At 45.8% G+C, this 23225-nt stretch overlaps 1 protein-coding gene across 3 annotated transcripts in view; it reads left to right on the forward strand.

Annotated features, from left to right (window-relative positions):
- The window catches only part of ARMC2 (armadillo repeat containing 2), a 128888-nt gene that overhangs the window by 90046 nt on the left and 15617 nt on the right, over window positions 1–23225 (forward strand). For all 3 annotated transcript variants that reach the window (XM_043439189.1, XM_043439188.1, XM_043439190.1), the window contains exon 13: window positions 9188–9503. In XM_043439189.1, the coding sequence (XP_043295124.1) occupies window positions 9188–9503 (316 nt within the window). The remainder of the gene's footprint in view (window positions 1–9187; window positions 9504–23225) is intronic.

A 23225-nucleotide genomic window follows, 5' to 3' on the forward strand; every position in this document is an offset into this window, starting at 1 on the left:
GGAAAAGGCTGACTTCAGCATATGAAAATTGGTCTTTTTGCAGTGTCCTTAATCTGTCTCAGTTATTAGGTCAGTTGATAATGAAAGGTGGTGGGGGGAGCATTTTCACCTTTATTTTCTACCCATCTGTGTTGTGAGAATTATTTACAAGAAACATGGATTCATAGTTTTTAAACATGGTATAAAAACAGTAGGTATTAAGGTGGTGAAATACCGAATTCCTTCTTGATTTGAATCATCGAATCATTGTTTCCTAAACTTGGGGAGTTTTAAAGATACAGGTTCTCAGGCCTCACCCTGGGAGAGCCTGATTCAGGTCTGGGGCAGGGCCCGAGAACCTGTTTTTAATAGGCACCTCAGGTGAAGAGCAGGTGTGGGAACCTGTGGTGTAAATTATTAAGATGGCCCCTTAAAAACAAATTGTTTTCCCCGATACTGACAGCGGAGGGTTTTCCACAAATCCTCAAGAGATTTTAAAGTGATTAATCAAAGTAGCCGCACAGGGTCAATCTTCATCTTCAGGCATGTGGCTGAAAATGAATCTCCCTTACAAAGTAAGAACCAAATCAGCAAGCCGTGCCAGGAGTTGGTGTAGGTTTCCCCAGTGAGTGGTGATAACCGCCTGCCTTGTGCCTTTTGCTGAGGCACAGGGTAGCCGCGGAGCACTTTCTTAGCCAGAGAAAATGAGATGGGTCGTTCGACCCTTCCAGGGATTTTCTCTGCCAGGCTTGTGTCAAAACAGATGGCGCCGAGACCAAACCCAGTCTGATAACTCGGCCATTGCACTAATGGGGCTTCAGACACTGGTCACACTGGGCTACTCAGGAAAAGTGAGCCCTGGCCACCCTTGAACTGGCAGCGGAAGGGAGGATTCATCATCCTCAGTTAGACAAGCCACAAGTTGTTCTGGATTCATTTGCTAATGAAGCAACCACCAAATTTTGTTTCTGCCTTGAGAAATTTCAGTATATCTCCATAGCTAACCTTTGTTAAGTTTGCAACAAAGCTGAGGACAATCTGTTCACTTTAAATAGCACATGGTTGGGTTCACAACAACTCTGCCCACCCATAGCCCTTCAGTGACAGCGGCCTTGTCAGAATAGGATGGCTGTGGTACACGCCAAGGGTTTCATCAACAGTCTCAGAGAAAAGGCATCCACTCCTCCCAGCTCTCACAAAGGACTTTCTCAGGGAGAACAAGGGGAACTTCTTTGGCTCATGTCTGTCTCCGAGGTTGATTTGTCCAGGATCCATGGTCTAACTGGTAACTCCCAGTTCCCACACACACAAAAACTGAGACCCAAACACAGCACTGCAGTCAGCCTGGGTGCAGTTTGTAAGTTAGACTAGAGCACAAAGAAATGTATCTATTTAAAATGCTGACCGAAATTCAGTTAAATGACAAATCTCATTTAAGAACGATGCACATATTGTATGCTTTATGGTGTAAACTGCATTTGGTACAACCAAATGTGCAAGCAGATGGGCCCAGTGTGGAAGGCGTGAGCGGGGTCTGTGGCAGCCTTGCAAAGCAGACCTCCCTCAGGGGTGCCTCTGACATCAGCGTCGCCACATTTAGCAGCTCACCAAAATATGTTTGGGTTTGTTTTTTTTGGGAGCACGCGCAAAACGATTTCCCCCCATTTCTTCTATAAATATCTACTGGGCAGGAGATCAGGTAAAATCCCTCAAATAAGACTTATAAGACTGGCAATGTTTTGCAAAGGTCACAGTACCCCCCCCCCCCAAATAACCTTTATCTACATTCCCATCACTCCTGGCCATTAAACAGCTATCTGTCTACCCCTCCCCACTTTCAGATACATTCAGTTTCTTGTGTTGCTTTTGTGAAACAGAACTTCCTGGTGCGGGGCAATGTCAGCCTCAGAGAACACTGTCTGGGAATCCCCCAGCGTGTCCGAGCTTGTGCTGCTTTTTAAGCTCAGCCTCTCTCATCCAGGGCAAGCGGCTGTCTTCAGGCATGTGAACGCCGTCTGATTCAGAGTGCTCAGGCATCCTGGTGTTGAAAACAGGACCCAGAATGTCTGGAGAGCTTAGGGCTGAAAGCAAAAAATATTGGCCCCTTTTGGAGCCGTTCTTCTCCATTGCAACCACAGCTGAGCGGCAGGCCAGAGGATAGCGCGACCTTTCTGCCCCCTCCATCCTCTTTGGGGCTGCAGACGATTGGCGAGGGAGGCACCTCCACCCCTTCCCCCGGCGCCTTTATATGGTGACTTGGCTCCCTGCTCGCCCTCCGCCTCCAGCCTGGCAGGAGAGCCCTGTGGCTGTCTTCCCAGCCCCTCGGCAGCCACATTCCCAGTGGGTGCTGTGAGCGTTTGGCTGAGCTCACTCCTTTTTTCGGCCTTGGCCTCGGTCTGCACCCCTGACCGGGCGGGCGGCACAAAAAGCCCTGAGCTTGTTCATTCTTTCCAGCTCCTGCTGCTTTGCCCTTGTGGAGCTGGCTCTTCCCGCCCACCCTCTCCGACTCAGCACAGAACCCAAATGCCTGATTTATGTCTGTTGACTTAAAAAAAAAAAAAGAACAGAGCCCAGTGAAATTCTAGCATTGCCCTGGTGCTTTTGAGTGATAGCCGCGTTCAGAAGCATACAGTAGGCGCTCAGTAAAGGGATGGTGGTGGGATGGACAGATGGATGAAAGCATCAAGTATAATCTCTTGTGATTTTTAAGTGATTTTCTACTTCGATTCTGGTTTTGAGCCTCCAACATCTCAGATTCTTCTGATTTGTATGGCTCAGCACTTGGGCAAACTGTTGACCCACTTTCAGTAGCCTGGGGTTAATTAGCATTTCTGCAGCACTGTAGTCTGTCTTCCCAATGGGTAAAATTTATCTGTTCTTCAAGCCACCTGTAAGCTCAATTAACATTGGAGTTTTGTCTGAGGGTGGGAAGTTGGGTAAATGTTGCAAATTGCAAATCCTGATTGAGCTCTCAGATCCAGATTGCCTGAGAAGTTTCTAACCAAAATTTAAAGAGGGCATTCTTGATGAGTTTAATTTTCCGGTTAAAGGAGGGTTCCAATTTTGAGCACATTTACAACCCCTTCAATTTCAACCCATTTTTGAATGTCTTTCTAAAATGTTTTCCTTGACTTAGGAGAAGTATTCTCTGAAGTAAGTAATGGAGCCTGCTGAATATAGTTGATTCTTTCTGTGACATCTTGATATGGTTCCTTCCCCCATGGTCAACATTATGCACATGGGTTATTTTAAGGTTCTGTGGGTAGGAAGGGTGTGGAGTCAGGGAGGAATGGACAGTGGGTGGGGAGTAATGTGAGGTAATGGCAGAAGTGGTCATGTGGGGCTGGATGGTAATTAGATGCTGGCTTTGGCATTTTATAGGCAGTGGATGATTTTGAGCAAGGGGGTGATGTAAGAACTGTACTTCTAGAAGTGGTGTTAACCTTGGTCACAGAGGGAGGAGCCCATCAAGGATCTCTGACAAGAGTCTACAGACTGGGTTAGCCAGAGTGGGTGTGGGAAGTTGGGGTCAGGGGAGATTTTGAGATGACAGAGGGGAGGGAACTTGGTGACCGAGTGCGAGAGGGAAGGATAGAAGATGCCTCTGGGGCTGAGCCTGGGGAAGACGAGGGTCATGGGAATGAGGAGGAGGGCTGAAGTGGTTTGGGAATCCATCTGTGAGTGCAGAAGTGATGGTCCAAGTCCTGCCTCTTCTCTTCACCAGTGTGGGACTCTGGGGCCAGGGAGCCTCTTGAAGCCTCAGTTTCTACATCTCTGGGTAGGGAGAAGTCTCCTTCATTGACTTTAGGCCAGTGTTTCTCACATGGAAAATAACAGTCAACACAGAGGCTGTTGCTGGAACTTGACAGAGACCACTCTGTTCAGCAGTGTCCTGCTCCTTGTTTTGTTCCAGGTAAAGTAATTTGATTTACAGGCATGTGGAGCCCATTCAGATTGAGTAACATGTTTGCTCATGAGGGCACAGCTTATGCTAAACTAAAGAGAACATTCAGCCTTCTACCGGCTATACCTGGGACGCACAGTTGAGGTCAGGCTTCGTCCAGTATGTGAACCTGTCTGAGCTCTGGTTGGCCAGAGCTGTTGCTGGGCTGATTCCTTTTTAAGCAAAATTAGAAGATCAATGTGAACTGGTTATACTAGATTGCCTTCTGGAAAAAAAAAAAAAAAAGATTCTCCTGATTCATCTTCATTTTGCTGTTTCAAAACTACATAGTTGTGGTCTGAACATGCAACTTTGTGTTCAGTTTAACAAAAAGGCTATATAACAGTGTTGATTTATAGGTGGTTCTCAGATACTGTCTTAGAATAAAGGAGAGGCTGTGTACCTCAAAGGAGAATGGCACGATGATGAAATTGTTTTTTTGCGAGTTGTTTCTCTGCAAATTGATGATCTTGGCCTTTGTGTAATTTTTCAAATCTTTGTAGGATTTTAATTAAGTGATATTTGGTAGAGCTTGATTGGGCTGTGGAACATTAAACAACCTCACGGTAACACCGTTCAGATGCCGGGTACTGCACAGAGTACAGACCACCCGTGGGGAGCCAAGGGGCCTTCTTGCTCAGCCCCCTCGTTCAGGATTCCCAATGAGTCCAGACAAGCACTGGCAGGGGGGTCAGGAAACACCACCTCTGCCAGCCGCCTGTGAGCCTGCTCCTCTTCTGGCCTATTCCATTCTTTCTCGAGATTCGTGGAGAACATATTTGAGAAGGGTTGGGGGGAGAAAAAGAAGACGATGCTTTAGACAACCCTGAGAAAGGGGACAGAAGCAGCAAGCGTAGCAGTTGCTGGAAGTTTGGTGGTGCACACAGTGCAATCTGCCAGCCCATTTGTTGATTCTGCATGCCATCCTTCAGTTGGCACCACTGCTGCCAGGAACCACCCCCTCCTTTTTCCATCTGAAGGCAGGGAGAGAGGCACTGCGGCAGCATTAACTCTTCCTGCCCTAAAGCCGAGAGTTTCTTATCCCCATGTCAGGCTTAATAACCTGTGCCATATTAGGACCCACAGAGATATTTGAATCAAAGAATTTTAAAAGTAGCAGGGGCCTGAGGGAGGTTTTCAAGCAGGAAAAGCAGCACCCAGTCTTCCCAGGTGGGACCAAATGTGATGGTGGGTAGAGGTCATTTGAATTTTTTTTTTTTTTTGGTCATTTGAATTTTGAAGAATGAGGACCTAGAGGGAAACCTCCTTTTACCTGCAGCCAGAGATCTGGTCAGCAAATCAGCAGTGACAGTTGGATGTGGTACAGGGCCAGAGAAGTCTTCTGAGCTAGACCAACCAGAAAAACAAACATTGGAGGTAGAGGTGAAGTGGCAGAGCTAGCAAGAGAGGGAGAGGTCTAGCATCCTCAGAAGACAAATCTTAGGAGGTAAATTAATTAATTCTCTTGATGATTTAGCCAACAGAATGCAGCTATTTATTGTGTGCTTTAAGAAGTCATTTAAAAACACTGATCATGTCTTTCCTGTCTTGCTTAATGTGCTTTTGTGGAAATAAGAGCAAGTCCAGGGAACACCGGGAAGTCTAGAAATGTTGGCCATAACTACTGCCTAAGGCATGAGGGAGGTGGCTATCTGGATTGTGGAGACTGGGAACATTTTGTTCAAATTAAGGAACTGCAAATGGTCGCTTCAGAGAATGAGTTAATTTGTGTACCTTGGTGCTTGGAACAGTGATTGGTGCATCATTAACAGAGACTATTAGTTGCTGCTACTACTGTTAGTAATAATAGTAATTATTACAATTTTCAGAGGTAGGGCTAGTGCAGAGTGTCTTTAATCAGAAATTGTGTATCAGAGTTTATGGGAAAAACTCATGCTCCTCAGTTTAGAAAACACAGTGGAATTTTCCTTCAAGGAGCCTAGTTCTCAGAAACAGCCTCTGTCTAGGTTGGAAAATGGTCTGCTTTGCTGTTGGGTGTGACCAGGGAGGGGGAGTACTCTCTTTCCAGAGCCCAGGGAGAGGCCTGCCCCACGGGGAATGACATGAAGTCACCACTGGCTTCACGTGAAGGGAAACTGGAGTTTTATAGCACAACTTTGTGAGCTCGCTTTAGATTTAAGACCTACCTGCTTCAGCTTCTTTAGGGAGCTGTCTGGTGATCAGAGACAGACAAGGTGACCCCAGACCCGGAAAGGGACCACCCCAGGTATTCTTTCTCAAGACATGCTCCTCCTGCCAGTGTCAGCTCACCTATCCTCCACACCACATATCTGCTTTTATTCATTTATCAAGGCTGAACTCAACATCATGGTCGTTAACTTTGCTAACCTCTCCCGCTGCCACCCCCTGTTCGCTGAGCCTCCTCTTATCTAGACTCCTCTTAGACCACTGGTCTTGCCCACGTAGGTTAATGCTACGAATATTTTACTGATAGTAAAGGATTCAGAACAGTGCCCGAATCATTACTCACTGCAGTCTGTGCTTTATCTGTTTTGTCTCATTTAATTTTGCATCACAGTGTTTTCCCCATTTTACAGACGAGTTAATCGAGACACAGAAAGGCCAAGTGAAGCATGACCCAGGCTGCCTGGCTCTCTAGCTGGGAACCATAATAATCCCCTTGGGTGTCTAGTTTCTTCCTTAGCCCTTTCAGTCTTTGCAGTTTCTCCACTCATTATTAGCCTTGTCTTCTCAAGTAGATGGCAAACTCTTCAGAGCCCCTTGCCTCATCCTTGTTTTTGTATGTGTGTATTCCCCCAGACCCCAGCGTGGTGGGGGCAGGAGAGAGTCGCCTGCCTGGACCACCTGCATGATGGGTTGCACACTGCCCAGCTGAGGTTTTTCTGGGTGTGAACGCTCTCCTGGGCCAGTGCCCATCGTGTTAGACTCTGTCCTTTCTTAATGTTTGGCAAATGGTTCGCAGCTGCACAGGCAGCAGCCTGGCTGCTTCTCCACCAGGGCCAGGGAAAACATTTTCAAGAACAAGCAGGAACAAGTTGGTATTGGCAGAGCAGACCCAGGCAAGCCCCAGCATCTTGCCCTTTGTCCTGGATCCTCCACTCTTTAGGCCACACGCAGTGCTGGGGCTGCTCCCATCCCCCAGGTCCCACCTGGAGAAAAACCAGCCCAGCCCTTTGCCCTCTGTCCCAGTTCCTTAAGGCTGCTGCTAACTACAGATCTGATAAGGTAGGGTTTGTGGAATTCCTCCTTATATTTGCATTTGAAAGGAGAGAATTCCTTTACTGCTCAGAAAACAGGCAAGGCAGAGGAGGAGGTAAATAACTAGCTACTTCGGAGGCGCTAGTGTACCAGACTCCAGGTCTGGGGAATCAGGGTTCAAATTCTAACTCCACCCTCACTGGCTGTGACAGGGGCAGCTTCTCCAAGCCCGTGTCTTGTCTGTAAACAGCACTTGCATGATGAGTGTCAGCGACCTGGCTAGTTGTAGCCCCTCAGCAAGTGTTTCTTTAACAACAGAACTGGTCTGTCTGCCCACTGTTGTCAAATTAAGAGCACAGTTGCTTCTGTTTCTTGTTCGGTCATAAACTGTTCTCAGCTGAGATTTTATTTTATTTTTTTATTTTTTTCATTTATTTTTATTAGTTGGAGGCTAATTACTTCACAACATTGCAGTGGGTTTTGTCATACATTGACATGAATCAGCCATGGAGTTACATGTGTTCCCCATCCCGATCCCCCCTCCCACCTCCCTCTCCACCCGATTCCTCTGGGACTTCCCAGTGCACCAGGCCCGAGCACCCGTCTCATGCATCCCACCTGGGCTGGTGATCTGTTCAGCTGAGATTTTAAAGAAACGTTTATCTGTTATTAAATATAGCTTATATACCGGAGAAGGAAATGACAGCCCACTCCAGTCTTCTTGCCTGTGAAATCCCATGGACAGAGGAGCCTTGCATGGTTCATTGGGTTGCAAAGAGTCCTATGCAACTTAGCGACTAAACAGCAACAATGGCTTATATACAGAAAAGTGCATAAAACATATATGTACCATTTAGCAAGTAGTTATAAAAGCATCAGCCATGTAACTGTTGAAGGAAGCACAGTGATTGAAACCGCCCACCCTGGCCAGGCACCATAGTAACTGTTTGCATGAGTTGTTTTACAACAGGAGGTCCTGGTAAGGAACAGGGAACTAATAAGCCTCCACCAACCAGAAGAGTTTGGGAAAGGTCAAAAGGAGACGCACCTGTCCGACCACCTCCCAGAATCCTTCTCTCGGGCATCCATCTTGGCTGAACAAGGCGTGCACCACCAGGAAGGACTCTGAGTCAGAATGACTGGCTAAGGACAACCCGGAAACTAATCCCATCACCATAAAACCCAAGACTGCAAGCCATTTGACAGAGCAGTTCTCCTGGGTTCCCTTACCTTCCTGCTCTCCGCCCGGGTGCCCTTTTCCAATAAAACCTCTTGCTTTGTCAGCACATGTGTCCCCTCGGACAATTCATTTCTGAGTGTTAGACAAGAGCCCAGTTTCGGGCCCTGGAAGGGGTCCCCCTTCCTGCAAAGTAACCACTACCCTGCTCAAGAAAAACAAATACTACTTTAAAGTGGTAAATACTCTGTAATAGTGGTTTTCATCTGCGGGCAATTTTGCCCCCACGGGACATTGAAACATTTTTGGTTGTGGTATGTGAGGAAGTGCTTCTGGTATGTAGTAGGAGAGGTTAGGGGTGCCACTAAACATAAACAGCCCCCCATAACAAAGAATTATCCAACCCCCAAAGTTAGCAGTGCCCTGGCTGAGAAAGTCTGATGTAACACAAACTGACTGCCCCTATGGAACAGACACCCCATTTTTAGAAACACAGTACTTGAGCAGGAGGTGAACTTTTAGGAAAAGATTTGGGTGCTCAAGAAATCTGTTTGTGTCAAGACTTAGATTTATATAACACAGTGTTAGTAATGTCATCTCACTCAACTAATTGTTTTCTGAAGAAAAAAAAAAAAAGCCAGCCTGAATTTCATATGAAAGATCTGAAGTTAATAGACCTTGCTAACAGCATCAATCAGTTTGTATTCTTTCATTGCTGCCAAATGCTTTTAATCTCCTCTGTCACTTTGCACCAATCCTGGGAATCAAATACTGTACAAGTCAGCAGAAACCAGACGTGTTCCATCTTATTATTAATTAAATCATGAATTAATTAAATACTGTCCTCTTCCCAACAACTTGTCCCAGCCCCTTTGCTCTCATAACTCTTTGTCTTTAATTTATTGTAGGATTTAGTTGTTCGCATTGTTTTTATTCTCGGCAACCTGACAGCGAAAAACAACCAGGCTCGCGAGCAGTTTTCCAAGGAGAAAGGGAGCATCCCAACTCTGCTGTCTTTATTCCACACGTTCTACAAACTGGATCTGCATTCTGGGAAGCACTGGGGGGAAGGAGATGAGCGTGCCAAGGCACCGAGGCCGGCCCAGGCCGAGGACGTGCTCATCAAACTGACCCGTGTGCTCGCCAACCTGGCCATCCACCCTGGCGTGGGCCCGGCCATCGCCGCCCACTCGCACATCGTCGGCCTTCTCCTCGCCACACTGGGTAAGAAACACGGCCTTAGGTGGGGTTCTGTGAGGGTTTTAGCAGCACAACCTGCTCGCTTTAATGAGCCTTCTCAGTTGTGACAGGAGATTCATTTGTCTTCTGTTCAGAACTGCCTCAAAAGTAATCCAGCTTTTTAAAAAAGGAAAAAAAAAATAGTAATACCTCCTCCTGAAATCATAAGTCGAGTCCAACTCTTGTGTCCACATGGACTATAGCCAGTTAGGCTCCTCTGTACATGGGTTTTCCCAGGTTAGAATGCTGGAGTGGGTTGCCATTTCCTTCTCCAGGGGATCTTCCCTACCCAAGGATCGAACCCAGGCCTCCTGCATTGCAGGCAGATTCTTTACCATCTGAGCTGCCAGAATTATTACTAAAACCCACTGAACTGTACAATTTAAAAGAGTGAATTTTATGGTATGTGAATTATATCACAACTTTTATTAAAAAAAAGCTTGCCAATCAAATTATCAAAATTGGCCAACTTAACACAGAGCTTAAAATTCCAGATATTTCCTGGATTAGTCCACATAATTGAAGTTTATTTGTCTTTTTATTTTTTTTCAGCTTTTTACATTATCCACAGTTACAGTCTCCAGGTCCCATCTTTTCCCCTGTATTAGACAGTTGGAGCTGCCATAACAAACCACTGCAGGCTGGGTGGCTTAAACAACACAAGCATATTTCTCACAGCTCTGGAAGCTAGGATTCTAAGATCAGAGTGCCAGCTGATTCTGTTCTGGTGAGAGCCCTCTTCTTGACTGGCAGGTAGCTTCATTCTCCTGTGGCTTTTTCTCTGTGTGTGTGGGTACACATGAGAGAATGACCTTTCTCTTCTTGTAAGACCATCAGTCCTATCCGATACAGACTCCACCCTTATGATCTCATTTAACTTGACCTCCTAAAAGTCCTGTCTCCGGAAATAATCACATTAAGGTTTAAGGCTTCAACATATAAATTTAGGGGAGGGGACACAATGCAGTTGATAATATCCTACCTCTGATCCCCCCTACCCCAGATTCCTGATTTTCCCATGTGCAGAATGCTTTCATTCCATCTCAACAGCCCCAAAAGTTGTTAATTAATTTCAGCATCAACTCTGAAGTCTAAAGTCCCAGATCTCATTGAAATATCATCTAAATCAGCTATCATGAGTTGTGAGATATGAGACATCCTAAGGAACAATTCCTTTCCTGCTTGAACCTGAGAAACCAGACAAGTTATATACAAAACAGGATGGCAGGACCAGCACAGTATAGATGGTCCTATTTCAAAAGAGAGAAATGGGAAAAAAGGGAAGTGTGATGTGTCCCCACCAAGTCCCAGGCCTACTGCTGCTGCTGCTAAGTCACTTCAGTCGTGTCCGACTCTGTGCGACCCCATCCCTGGGATTCTCCAGGCAAGAACACTGGAGTGGGTTGCCATTTCCTTCACCAGTGCATAAAAGTGAAAAGTGAAAGTGAAGTCGCTCAGTCATGTCCGACTCTTCAAGACCCCATGGACTGCAGCCTACCAGGCTCCTCCGTCCATGGGATTTTCCAGGCAAGAGTACTGGCGTGGGGTGCCATTGCCTTCTCCGAGTCCCAAGCCTAGTGAGGTGAATTCCATAAGATCTTAAGGCTTGAGAATAATCCTCTTTGGTTACATGCTGTTCGCTCCAGACCCACGGGGGCAGTGGCCCTGCCTCCAACAGCTCTGTCGGTTAGGCCACCAGGGCTCTGCAGGGCAGTCTTGCCCTTAAGGCTTTGGGATGAAGACCAGTGTGACCTGCTGAAATGGAGGCAGTGGCCCTGGTGATCTCTGAATCACTGCTGGGGACATTCTCTCCTCTACTTGCAGAATAGTGCATATTCCCAACTAAGTAGCTCCACAGTCTGTCCTGTCAAGTCCAAGGAGTCTGACGGCTTCTTTCACTCGGTCCTGTCTCTGCCCCCTTCAGTTCAGACTGGCAGTGCTTCTGCTCACATAATCTCTGAAACTCTGTACTGAGTGATAATAAGACCACCACACATGTGGTGTTCCCTCTTGTACACGCTTTCTTATTTCTTGCAATATGGACAGGCTGAGAAGTTTCCAAGTCTTCAAGTTCTCGCTCCTGTTGCTTGAAGGTTCCTTCTTCAATTCATCCCTCTCTGAAGTGAAAGTGAAAATTTAAGTCGCTCAGTTGTGTCTGAGTCTGCAACCCCATGGACTGTATAGTCCATGGAATTCTCTAGGCCAGAATACTGGAGTGGGTAGCCTTTCCCTTCTCCAGGGGATCTTCCCAACCCAGGGATTGAACTCAGGTCTCCGGCATTGCAGGCGGATTCTTTACCAACTGAGTCACAAGGGAAACCCAAGAATACTGGAGTGGATAGCCTATCCCTTCTCCAGGGGATCTTCCCAATCCAGGGATCAAACTGGGGTATCCTCCATTGCAGGTAGATTCTTTACCAACTGAGGTATCAGGGAAGCCCATCCCTCACTTCTTACATGCTAATATAAGCAGTCAGGAAGTGCCAAGCCTCTCCTTAAACACTCTGCTTGGAAATCTTAGCTAAACATCCAATATCATTGCTTGCAAGTTAGACTTTCTACAAAACACTAGAACACAATTCAGCCAAGTTCTTTGCCACATAGAACAAGGATCTGCTTTCCTGCAGTTCCAATGATATGTTCCTCCTTTCCATCTGAGACTTTGCCAGAGTGGCCTTTATGTCCATTTCTCTAACAGCATTGTACTCATGACTATTTCTGTGTTCTCTAAGAAGATGGAAGCTTTCTCTTGTCTTTCACCCTTTGCCAGAATCATGTTGTCAATGAAAAGTTAATCAGTGAATCTAAGAAAGAATTGGGAAATTTTATTCAAGCCAAATTTGAGGATTGTAACCCAGGAAGAACATCTCGGAAAGCTCTTGAGAACTTTTCCACTGGTTGGAAATCAAGGCACAGTTGTATAAGATTTTTTGAGACAGAGGGCTCTACATCAATGATATATTATTGACAGTTTACATTTTCCAGATCTAAGCATCATCCTGGCATGTCATGTGACACCTTACAAGGTCAAGAAGGACTATTGTCTTTTAAGGAGGGACTTGTCTTGATGCTAGGAGAATGTTGCTCTTTATGGTTGAGCAGATATTCCTACTGAGGGAGAGGTTTGGCAGATACCCAAAGCACAGTGAGGAGAGAGAGGCCAAAGAAGAGTTGTTATGTTTAAATTTTTCCTATCTTGCCATAAAATATAAATTTTATTTTACAACCTTTAATATCCATATTTCTAGCATGCCCCTCAGAACTCCTCCAGCCTCCACCCATTACTCAATTCCAAAGCTGCCTCCATATTTTTAGGTAATTGTTACAGCAGCACCCTAATGCTAAGCACCCAAACCTGCCTTAATCTCCTCAGGATGCCATAACAAAATAACACAGACTGTGACTCAAACAACAGAAACTTATCTTCTTACTTCAGGGGACTGGAAGTCTGAGATCAGGGTGCTGGCGTGGTTCCCGTGACGCCTCTCTTCCTGGCTCATCGATGGCTGCATTTTTCCTTTCTCTTCCTCTTCTAAAATCACCAATTCTATCAGAAAAGGACTCCACCCTTACGATCTCATCTAACCCTAATTATCTCCTAAAAGCTGCATTGGAGGTGGGGGCTTCAACATATGAATTTGGGAGGGACACAGTTCAGTCCGTAGCACCCCTGCTTCCCACTTTTTAGGCCCTGTCATTTCCCATGGGCACCTCTGCCTGCCAATGTGCAAGGAAATTAACTGCCATCCAGAGATATCTACTTTGCCACTACTTACCAGACTCTGAAAGATTTTGTTGTTGTCAAAGAAGCTTTAATGTCTGATGAAAATAATGTTTGGGGTAACCTTTGAACTTTAGCCCTTTGTATAACCTCACTAGATAGTCCGTGCCGTGCTCATCTAAAAAGAGGTTTCTTCGTCTGCTCAGACTGCCGTAACAAAATACCACAGATTGGGTAGCTTAAACAATAGAAGTCTATTTCTCACAGCCCGTAGGCTGGACGTCCCAGTCAAGGTTCCAGAAGGGTTGATACCTGGTGAGAATCCTTCTGCTGGCTTGTGGATGGCCCCCTTCTCACTGTGTCCTCACACGACGGGGAGAGAGCTCTGGCATCTCCTCCTCCTCTTATCAGAGCACCGGTCCTATCGGATGAGGGCCCCACCCTCACCACCTCATTTAACTTTTATACCTCACCAGCCCTATCACCAAATACAGTCACTTTGGGGGTTAGAGCTTCAACATATGAATTTGAAGGGGACACACACACACCATCCATCACAAGGTTTAGGAAAGTGTAGGTTGGTATCTGCTTTCAAGGAAGAGAGTACATCGTGGAGGAATATCAGGCGTATACACAAAAGCTCATGAGAAGTGCCCATAACAAAGTACATACAGAGCATGAAGGCTGAGGGGACTGAGCCCCAGACCATAGCTTGTGGTGTGTGGGGTTGTAACTGACTTTGCCTTCCCTTGTTACGGAGCTGTGTAGTTTTTTTTTTTTTTTTCTATATTTGTTTTTTGAAATATAATTGAACTACAACACTATGTTAGTTCCAGATTACAGCATATTGCTTCTCTATTTCTATGCATTACAAAATGATCACCATTGGAGCTGCCCAGTTTAAGCAGCATGTTCACATCTGTTCCCTCATGTGAGCAGCCACATGAGAGTGGGTTATTATTTTAGGTTGTTATTTATTTAGGTTGTTATTTAGGAAACAGGCTCAGTGAGATGAAATGACTTTTAAAAGTCACAAAGTTAGTAAGTGGCAGGGTTACTCACATGTTGCTGATCTTAAGGATTCTTAAATTCTTATATTTTTAAATATTTATTTGGCTGTGCTGGGTCTTAGTTGCGGCACATGGAATCTTCATGGCACCGTGTGGGATCTTTCATTGCAGCGTGTGGACTCTAGTTGTGGTGCGTGGGCTCAATAGTTGGGGCACATGGGCTTAGTTGCTCTGCAGCATATGGGCTTTTGAGTTCCCCGACCAAGGATCAAACCCTTGCCCCTTGCATCGCAAGGTGGTTCTTAACTATTGGACCACCAGAGAATTCCCAAGAGTCTTAAATTCTGACTGAGGTCTGTCCTTGTGACATATCACTTCCATGTGATAACTCAAAACCTACACATTAGTCTAGAACTCTCTTCCAAGCTGCTGACTGCACATTATACCATCTGTGCAAATCTGCATGGAGCTGCTCCAAAAATTGAGTTTCTCTAACAACTTCAAACCTTGCAGGACTTGGACTCTAGTACCTCCCTGTCTTCTTTCTGCATCTGGAGGATCAGTTCTTCTCCACCCAGAAGTCAGGGATCCGGCTGCCTCAGAATCAGCTGTGGGGCTCATCAGGATTCCTTTTCTAGTTTCTGGGTCTTACCTTGCTTTACCTGCAGGATGGGTTGAAATATGCATTTCAGTCCTCCTGCCCACCCCAGGTGATTCTTCTGCCTCTTAAATGTTGAGACCGGGTGCTCAGAGAACCACCTTTAGCCTCTCTGGCTAGTGAGGAGCTGGCAGGAGCCTGAAACCCACCGGATGAGTTCTCATCTGTTGGCAGGCCAAATCACTTCACCTGACTGTAGCTACCTGGGGAGAGCCTGAGGACCTGCCCTCAGATACCTGGACTGGGAGCACATCATTGTGGATAGTCAAGAAAGAAAGCTCTTCATGTTTCATTTTATTGCAATTATTCATATGTGAAGTGAGAACGTTCCTGGTCTTACATATGTTTTATGAGCTTAGAAATTACATTTCTACCTATTAACTAAAAATATAATACAGTGGGTAATTTCAGTTCGAATTCTAGGAAAGTAATGCTTTGGAGGCAGAAAAAAGAGGCAGAGAGCATATTGGGCCAGAGCTAAAAGGGTTAATTAACCAAGGGGGCCTGGCTAGAGTCCTCAGGGGGCTAGGGCCTGTCCCCTCTTACCTCCATCATCAAGTCCTCTGGGAGGGTAGCTACTCTGCCTCTGTCACTGGGGGATTCCCACGCGAGGTCTCTCCAGTATACTCTCTTGAGGTTACTGGTACTTGCGCATAACCTACTTTCTTTCTTTTGCTCTAAAGTGACCAATGAAACTCAAATCTGGCACTTTAAAAACTGTGCATAAGAATCATGCAGGGAGCTCATGAAAGACACAAATTCTAAACCCCACCCTTAGAGGCTATGACTGATCAAGTGAGGTGTGGAACCCGGGAATCTGCATTTGCTTTTTAGAACTCCCTCTCCCAGGCCAGCCCTGATGCAGGTGGTGAGAGGTCTCATCCGAGAATGCTTCAGTCTCTGTGTATGAGATCTCAGTGCTGTCTAAGGTTAAGCCCATGTGAAGAAAGCCTTCTACCTGACCCATGGCGGCGGGCAGTCGTTAGGGCAAGCAGAGGGATCCCTTGTCTTTTCTGTCTCCGGAAAGATTTGACCTCCCTCAAGGAGCTTTATGGGGGTGAGGGGTAAAGTTATCTTGATAGAGGATCATACACCTCCACCCTTCCCTTGGCAGCTCAGCTGCAGGGATGAATGCTCTGAGCTCTACGAGGTCCCATCAGCTGATCTCTGCTGCTTCCCACCTGGTACCTCTGCATCAGTGCAGGATAGCTGGAGAAGTTGATGGTCAAGGAGCCTGGCAGGCTAGAGTCCATGGTGCCTCAAAGATTCAGACACGACTGAGCATGTGCACGCACACACACTTCAGAGTGTCAGCCTCCCTCTGAAGGGCCCGGTAGTGGCATCGGAAGGCAGGCCAGGGCCAGGCTTGACTCTGACTGTAGAAGGGGTCCCACTCACAGCTTACCTGAGGGCAAGGCAGCTGCTGCCTTGGTAATCCTCAGTGCTGAGTGCTCCTTCCAGGCTGCTGCCTTTACTGCACTGCACTCTCCCTCTAGTCAAAGCTGTGGTTTTTCCAGTAGTCATGTATGCATGTGAGAGTTGGACCATAAAGAGAGCTGAGCACTGAAGAACTGATGCTTTTGAACTGTGGTCTTGGAGAAGAGTCTTGAGAGTCCCTTGGACAGCAAGGAGATCAAACCAGTCAATACTAAAGGAAATCAGTCCTGAATATTCATTGGAAGGACTGATGCTGAAGCTGAAGCTCCAGTACTTTAGCCACCTGATGCAAAGAACTGACTCATTGGAAAAGACCCTGATGCTGGGAAAGACTGAAGACAGGAGGAGAAGGGGACGACAGAGGATGAGATGGTTGGATGGCATCACCAACTTGATGGACATGAGTTTAAGCAAGCTCTGGGAGTTGGTGATGGACAGGGAAGCCTGGAGTGCTGCAGTCCATGGGGTTGCAAAGAGTTGGACATGACTGAGCAACTGAACTGAGCTGAACCCTCCCTGACGCAAGGGGAAAGGCAGCCCTTGGGACCTTGTCCTCCACCTCTCCCCAGCCCTGCTCCCCTCACAGAAAAGTTGCTTGTACCCCAGGACTCACCTCCAGAGGCCAGGATCATTGCAAAGGGTCTTTAGAAATAAAAAATGTATATATTTGTAATAAGAACCAGCCTTCTCAGCAAGCCCTCACATTCAGAGATTTGCTACCTTAGTAGAAGCTCCAAATTCCAGATTCTCTTTCATCCATGTGTCAGCTATATTAGGGCTGTGTGGGTCTCTCATGCCCTTTGGAGGCAAAGTATTGCCACTGCTAGCTCTATTGGGCACTCAGCCAGATACTGTGGAAAGAGCAGGATGGTGGAGTCAGACAGACCTCAATTCAGATGTCTGCTCTGTGAAGTTAGGCAAGGTATAACTTCTGTAAGCCTCAGTGTTCTCATCTGGAAGGAGAAAATGGGATATGGACTAAAGTTATCATGGACTAAATTGTATCCCCCAAATTAGTAGGTCAAAGTGCTAAACCTCAGTATTTGGAGATGGAGTCTTTGGGAAATAATTAGGTTTAGACGAGGACCAGAGAGGAAACAGCCATCTGCAAGCCAGAAAGAGCTCTCACCAGAATTCCACCATGATCCTGAACATTTCGTCACCAGAACTATTATATTTCCTGTTGTTTAAGCCACTCAGGTTATGGCATTTTGTTATGGCAGCCTAAACTGATTGAGACAGACACACCTTTAGAGTATTAATTACTGTGGGTTTAAATGGTTTCCCCGGTAGCTCAGCTGGTAAAGAATCTGCTTGCAGTGTGGGAGACCTGGATTCGATTCCTTAGTTGGGAAGATCCCCTGAAGAAGGGAAAGGCTACCTGTTCCAGTATGCTTGTCTGGGAAATCCCCATGGAGAGAGGAGCCTGGCAGGCTACAGTCCACGGGGTTGCAAAGATTCAGACACGACTGAGTGACTAATCTCAGCACAAATGCTTGTAAGTGCATTTGAATAGAAGCACTATTAAAAATGAACTTTTGTGGGGTTAAATGCATGTAAAGTGCTTGGAGCCCTTCATGGTAGATGCCTGGTAGCTGTGAACACCTCCCGTCTTGTCCTGGATGTCAGACATTCTTCCTGCTCCCAAACATGAGGGTCCTACAGGGGGACCTCACCTCTTAGGTGGTGATACATAAGAGCTACCCTTCTTTTTCTGGGCAAGCTAACTAATTCTCCCACCAAGGCAAGAGAAAAAACAGATCCCTGGACACTGCCCAAGATCTGGCATCATCAGTCCCAGGAAGGAGGGAACTGGGGCTGAGACTTCCTCTTTGCTAAGTGTTAGACACTCACCTAAGCCATTCCCCAGGGGCCATCTTTCTGGATGGCCCGTCCATGCATCTCACAGATGTTTATTTAGCACCCGCAATGTGCCATACACTTTTATAAGCCCTTTACATGTATTAACACATTTAAACTTCGTAGTGTAGGTGCGACTATTACCCCACTTCGCAGACAAGGAAACTGAGCCCCAAGGAGGTTAAAATGACTTGCACACAGCACACAGCCAGCAGGCAGATGATCAGGATTCCAGCCCCAGAGTCGCGGCCAAGCAAGCGAGGCTCTCCGGAGACAGATGCACCTGGGTTGGGAAGATACCCTGGAGAAGGGAATGGCAAACCACTCCAGTTTCCTTGCCTGGAAAATCCTGTGGACAGAGGAGCCAGGAGGTCTACAGTCTATGGGGTCCCAAAGAGTTGGGTACGACTGAGCGACTAACACTTTCATGTATCTGAACTAAGAAAACAGGCAATTAGGATCTCATTTGTTCTTGCTTTCTCCAAGTATTCTTTGAGTGTCTACCAGGTAACAGGACCCATGCTGGCTGCTGTGGGGTGGGGCAGAGGGAGCACTGGCTGAAGGGCCAGTGTGTTCTCTGTAGGGTAACAAAAGACTGAATTTCCCTTTGAATAGAGTAGAGTATAAAAAGGTCATTCTCTTTAATGAAAAGAAGGCCAAAGGAGATATAAGTAAATCAGAAAGTGTAAGAGCTAGCACAGTCCTGCTCAGCTCACAACCTCCCTCTTATCCCTGAGGAGCTTTGGTTTCATACAGAAGATAAAAGATACTATTTAATTATAAAAAAAGAACGGAATTTTGCCATTCACAGCATCATGGGTGGACCTGGAGGATATTACGCTAAGTGAAATAAGTTAGACGGAGAGAAACAAATACTGTAATGATTTCACTTATTTGTGGAATCTAAAAAATAAACACATGAAGACAACAAAACAGAAACAGACTCACAGAAATAGAGAACTGACTAGTGGTTACCAGTGGGCAGAGGGAAGTGTCTGGGGGTGGGGGGCTGGCAAGATAGGAGTATGGAATTAAGAGGCACAAGCTATGATGTATAAAATAGATAGGCAACAGGATATATCATACAGTGCAGGGGTTGCAGCCCGTTATTTTGTAATAACTTTAGAAGTATAATCTATAAAAACACTGAATCACTCTGTTCTACATTTGATGTAATACTGTTTATCAACTATATTCAGTTTTTTTGTTTAAGAGGTAAAAGGCACTACTTAACCAATAAAACCCAGTGGGCAAATCAGGGCCCAAGACACGCACAGGCACTGAGGTGACTCCTTCCCAGGCGGGCGATGACTGACGGCCAGGCAGTGAGGCGAGTGTATGTACTCCAGGCCCTGGGGGCTTGCACTGCGCCTGGAGAGAGGCAGAGACTGCTGTAGCCGGTTTAGTATAATCCGACTCCTGACTTTTTCTCTGACTTCCAGACCTGTATGTCCACCTAACTGCCTTAGCTAATCTCATCAACTGTGGATACTTCAGAAGTACCCCAAGATATCTAACTCATGGCCTTGCCCCCAGCTGGACCTTCTTCCCATTAATTCAGAATGGGATTGCTGTCCATCCACTTTTGTAATCCAGAAACCCAGAGGTCATCCTGGGTGGTTGCTCTCCCTCATCCCCCAATCCAGTCTTCAGCACGTCCTGTCTGTTTTCCTCACTAAATAGTTTTGCAGCCTGGCCTCTGTGTTCCATCTCTGCCATCATCCCCACCTCAGCTTTTTTGCCGTCTGGACACCACAGGAGTCTCCTGACTGATCCCCGACATCCGCCCTTCTCTGTACTGTGGCCTGAGTCACCAGGAGATGAGTCTGGAGGTGGAGTGGAAGGCAGGGACAAAATCACTAAGGGTCTTATGTGATAAGCTAAAGGATTTGTTCATTCATTCATTCACTCATTCTTGCATTCATTAACCGCTTTTTTTTTTTTACAACAATGGAGGTTACTATTATTATTACTAGCTTCAAAAATTTTTTGTATAAACTTTATCCTGATCCACCCCAAGACACTGAAATGCTACAGCTTTCTGTTTTGTAAGTTGATATTTCCAGAAGGTTCAAGTTCTTACTTTTAAAAAAATTTTTATTGGAGTGTAGTTAATTGACTTTGTCATGTTACTTTCTGTTGTACATCAAAGTGAATTAGTGATACACATGTTGTTGTTCAGTCACTAAGTCATGTCCCACTCTTTGCAACCGCATGAACTGCAGCACGCCAGGCTTCTCTGTCCTTCACTATCTCCTGCAGTTTGCTCAAACTCATGTCCATTGAATCAGTGATGCCATCCAACCATCTCATCCTCTGTCACCCTATTTTTCTCTTGCCCTCAATCTTTCCCAGCATCAAGGTCTTTTCCAATGAGTCAGCTCTTCACATCAGGTGCCCAAAGTATTGGAGCTTCAGCTTCAACACAGGTTCTTCCAGTGAACGTTCAGGGTTGACCCCAGCTTGTGCTTCATCCAGCCCGGCATTTCACATAATCCGCTCTGCACATAAGTTAAATAAGCAGGGTGACAATACACAGCCTTGACGTACTCCTTTCCCAATTTGGAACCAGTCTGTTGTTCCATGTCCAGTTCTCACTGTTGCTTCCTGACCTGCATACAGATTTCTCAGGAGGCAGGTCAGGTGGTCTGGTATTCCCATCTCTTGAAGAATTTTTAAAGTTTGTTGTGATCCACACAGTCAAAGGCTTTAGCATAGTCAGTGAAGTAGATGTTTTTTTGGAACTGCCTTGCTTTTTCTGTGATCCAGCAGATGTTGGCAATTTGATCTCCGGTTCCTCTGTCTGTTCTAAATTCAGCTTGAACATCTGGAAGTTCTCAGTTCACATACTGTTGAAGCCTGGCTTGAAGGATTTTGAGTATTACCTTGCTCGTGTGTGAAATGAGTGCAGTTGTGCAATAGTTTGAACATTCTTTGGCATTGCCATTCTTTGGGATTGGAATGAAAACTGACCTTTTCCACTCCTTTGGCCACTGCTGAGTTTTCTAAATTTGCTGGCATATTGAGTGTAGCACTTTAACAGCATCATCTTCTAGGATTGAAATAGCTCAGCTAGAAGCCCATCACCTCCACTAGGTATGTTCATATTAATACTTCCTAAGGCCCACTTGATCTCACATTCCAGGATGTGAGTGACCGTTGTGGTTATCTGGGTCATTAAAATCTTTTTTGTATAGTTCTTCTATGTATTCTTGCCAATTCCTCTTAATCTCTCCTGCTTTTGTTAAGTCCTTGCCGTTTCTGTCCTTTATTGTGCCCATCTTTGCATGAAATGTTCCCTTGGTATTGATTTTCTTGAAGAGATCTCTAGCCTTTTCCATTCTATTGTTTTCCTCTATTTCTGTGCATTGTTCACTTAAGAAAGTTTTCTCATCTCTCTCTGCTGTTCTCTGGAACTCTGCATTCAATTGGGTATATCTTTCCCTTTCTCTTTTGCCTTTCACTTCTCTTCTTTTGTCACCTATTTGTAAGGCCTCCTCAAACAACCACTTTGCTTTCTTGCATTTCTTTTTCTTGGGGATGGTTTTAGTCACCACCTCCTGTACAATGGTATGAACCTCCTTCCAGAGTTTTTCAGGCACACTGTTTGCAAGATCTAGTCCCTTGAATTTATTCATCACCACAGCTGTATAATCATAAGGGATTTGATTTAGGTCGTATTTGAATGGCCCAGTGGTTTTCTCTGGTTTCTTCAATTTGAGCCTAAATTTTGAAATAAGGATCTCATGATCTGATCCACAGTCAGCTCCAGGTCTTGTTTTTGCTGACTGTATAGCGCTTCCCCATCTTCAGCTGCAAAGAATACAATCAATCTGATTTTAACATTGACCATCTGGTGATGTCCATGTGTAGCGTCATCTCTTATGTTGTTGGAACAGGGTGTTTGCTATGACCAATGAGTTCTTTTGGCAAGACTCTGTTAGCCTTTGCCCTGCTTCATTTTGTACTCCAAAGCCAAACTTGCTTGTTACTCCAGGTATCTCTTGACTCCTTACTTTTGCATTCCAGTCCCCTATAATGAAAAGGATGTCCTTTTTTGGTGTTGGTTCTAGGAGGTCTTGTAAGTCTCCATGTAATCATTCAACTTCAGCTTCTTCGGCATTAGTAGTTGGGACATAGACTTGGATTACTGTCATGTTGAATGGTTGGCCTTGGAAATGAACCAAGATCATTCTTTCATTTTTGAGATTGCACCCAGCTACTGCATTTCAGACTATTTTGTTGACTGTGAGGGCTACTCCATTGCTTCTAAGGTATTCTTGCCCACAGTAGTAGATATATAATGGTCATCTGAATTAAATTCACCCATTCCCATCCATTTTAGTTCACTGATTCCTAAAATGTCAATGTTCACTCTTGCCATCTCCTGTTTGACCACTTCTAATTTACCTTGATTCAGGGACCTAACATTCCAGGTTCCTATGCACTATTGTTCTTTACAGCATCGGACTTTACTTCCACACTACACACATCCACAGCTGGGTGGTGTTTCTGCTTTGGCTCAGCCTCCTAAACTTTTTGTGGAGCTATTTCTCTGCTCTTCCCCAGTAGCATATTGGACACCTACCAACCTAGGGGAGCTCATCTTTCAGTGTTCTTTTTTCCCTTTCATACTGTTCATGGGGTTCTCAAGGCAAGAACAGTGAAGTGGTTTGCCATTCCCTTTTCCAGTGGACCACATTTTGTCATGCCCTGACTAGCTGGGACATGCCCTTCAGCCTCTCCACATTGCTAGATGTCATGCCTGGTGCCACCGTTCGTCCTCGTTGAGTGTGTAAACCTTCACTGGCTGTTGGATGTTGGTCTACATGCTGCCCGGGGGCCGAGGCAGAGGCCCTGCTGGAATCGCCAGGATGGGGGTCTTGGGAAGGCTGGAGCCAATGTTGGAGAAGGCCCAGGAGCAGAGGACACCTGGGCCTCTTCACTGCCATTCACCATATCCATTCTTTTTTAGATTCTTTCCCCATACAGGTCATTACAGAGCGTGTAATAGAGTTCCC

This window comes from Cervus canadensis, chromosome 20, assembly GCF_019320065.1.
Source record: "Cervus canadensis isolate Bull #8, Minnesota chromosome 20, ASM1932006v1, whole genome shotgun sequence".
Classification (NCBI taxonomy): domain Eukaryota; kingdom Metazoa; phylum Chordata; class Mammalia; order Artiodactyla; family Cervidae; genus Cervus; species Cervus canadensis.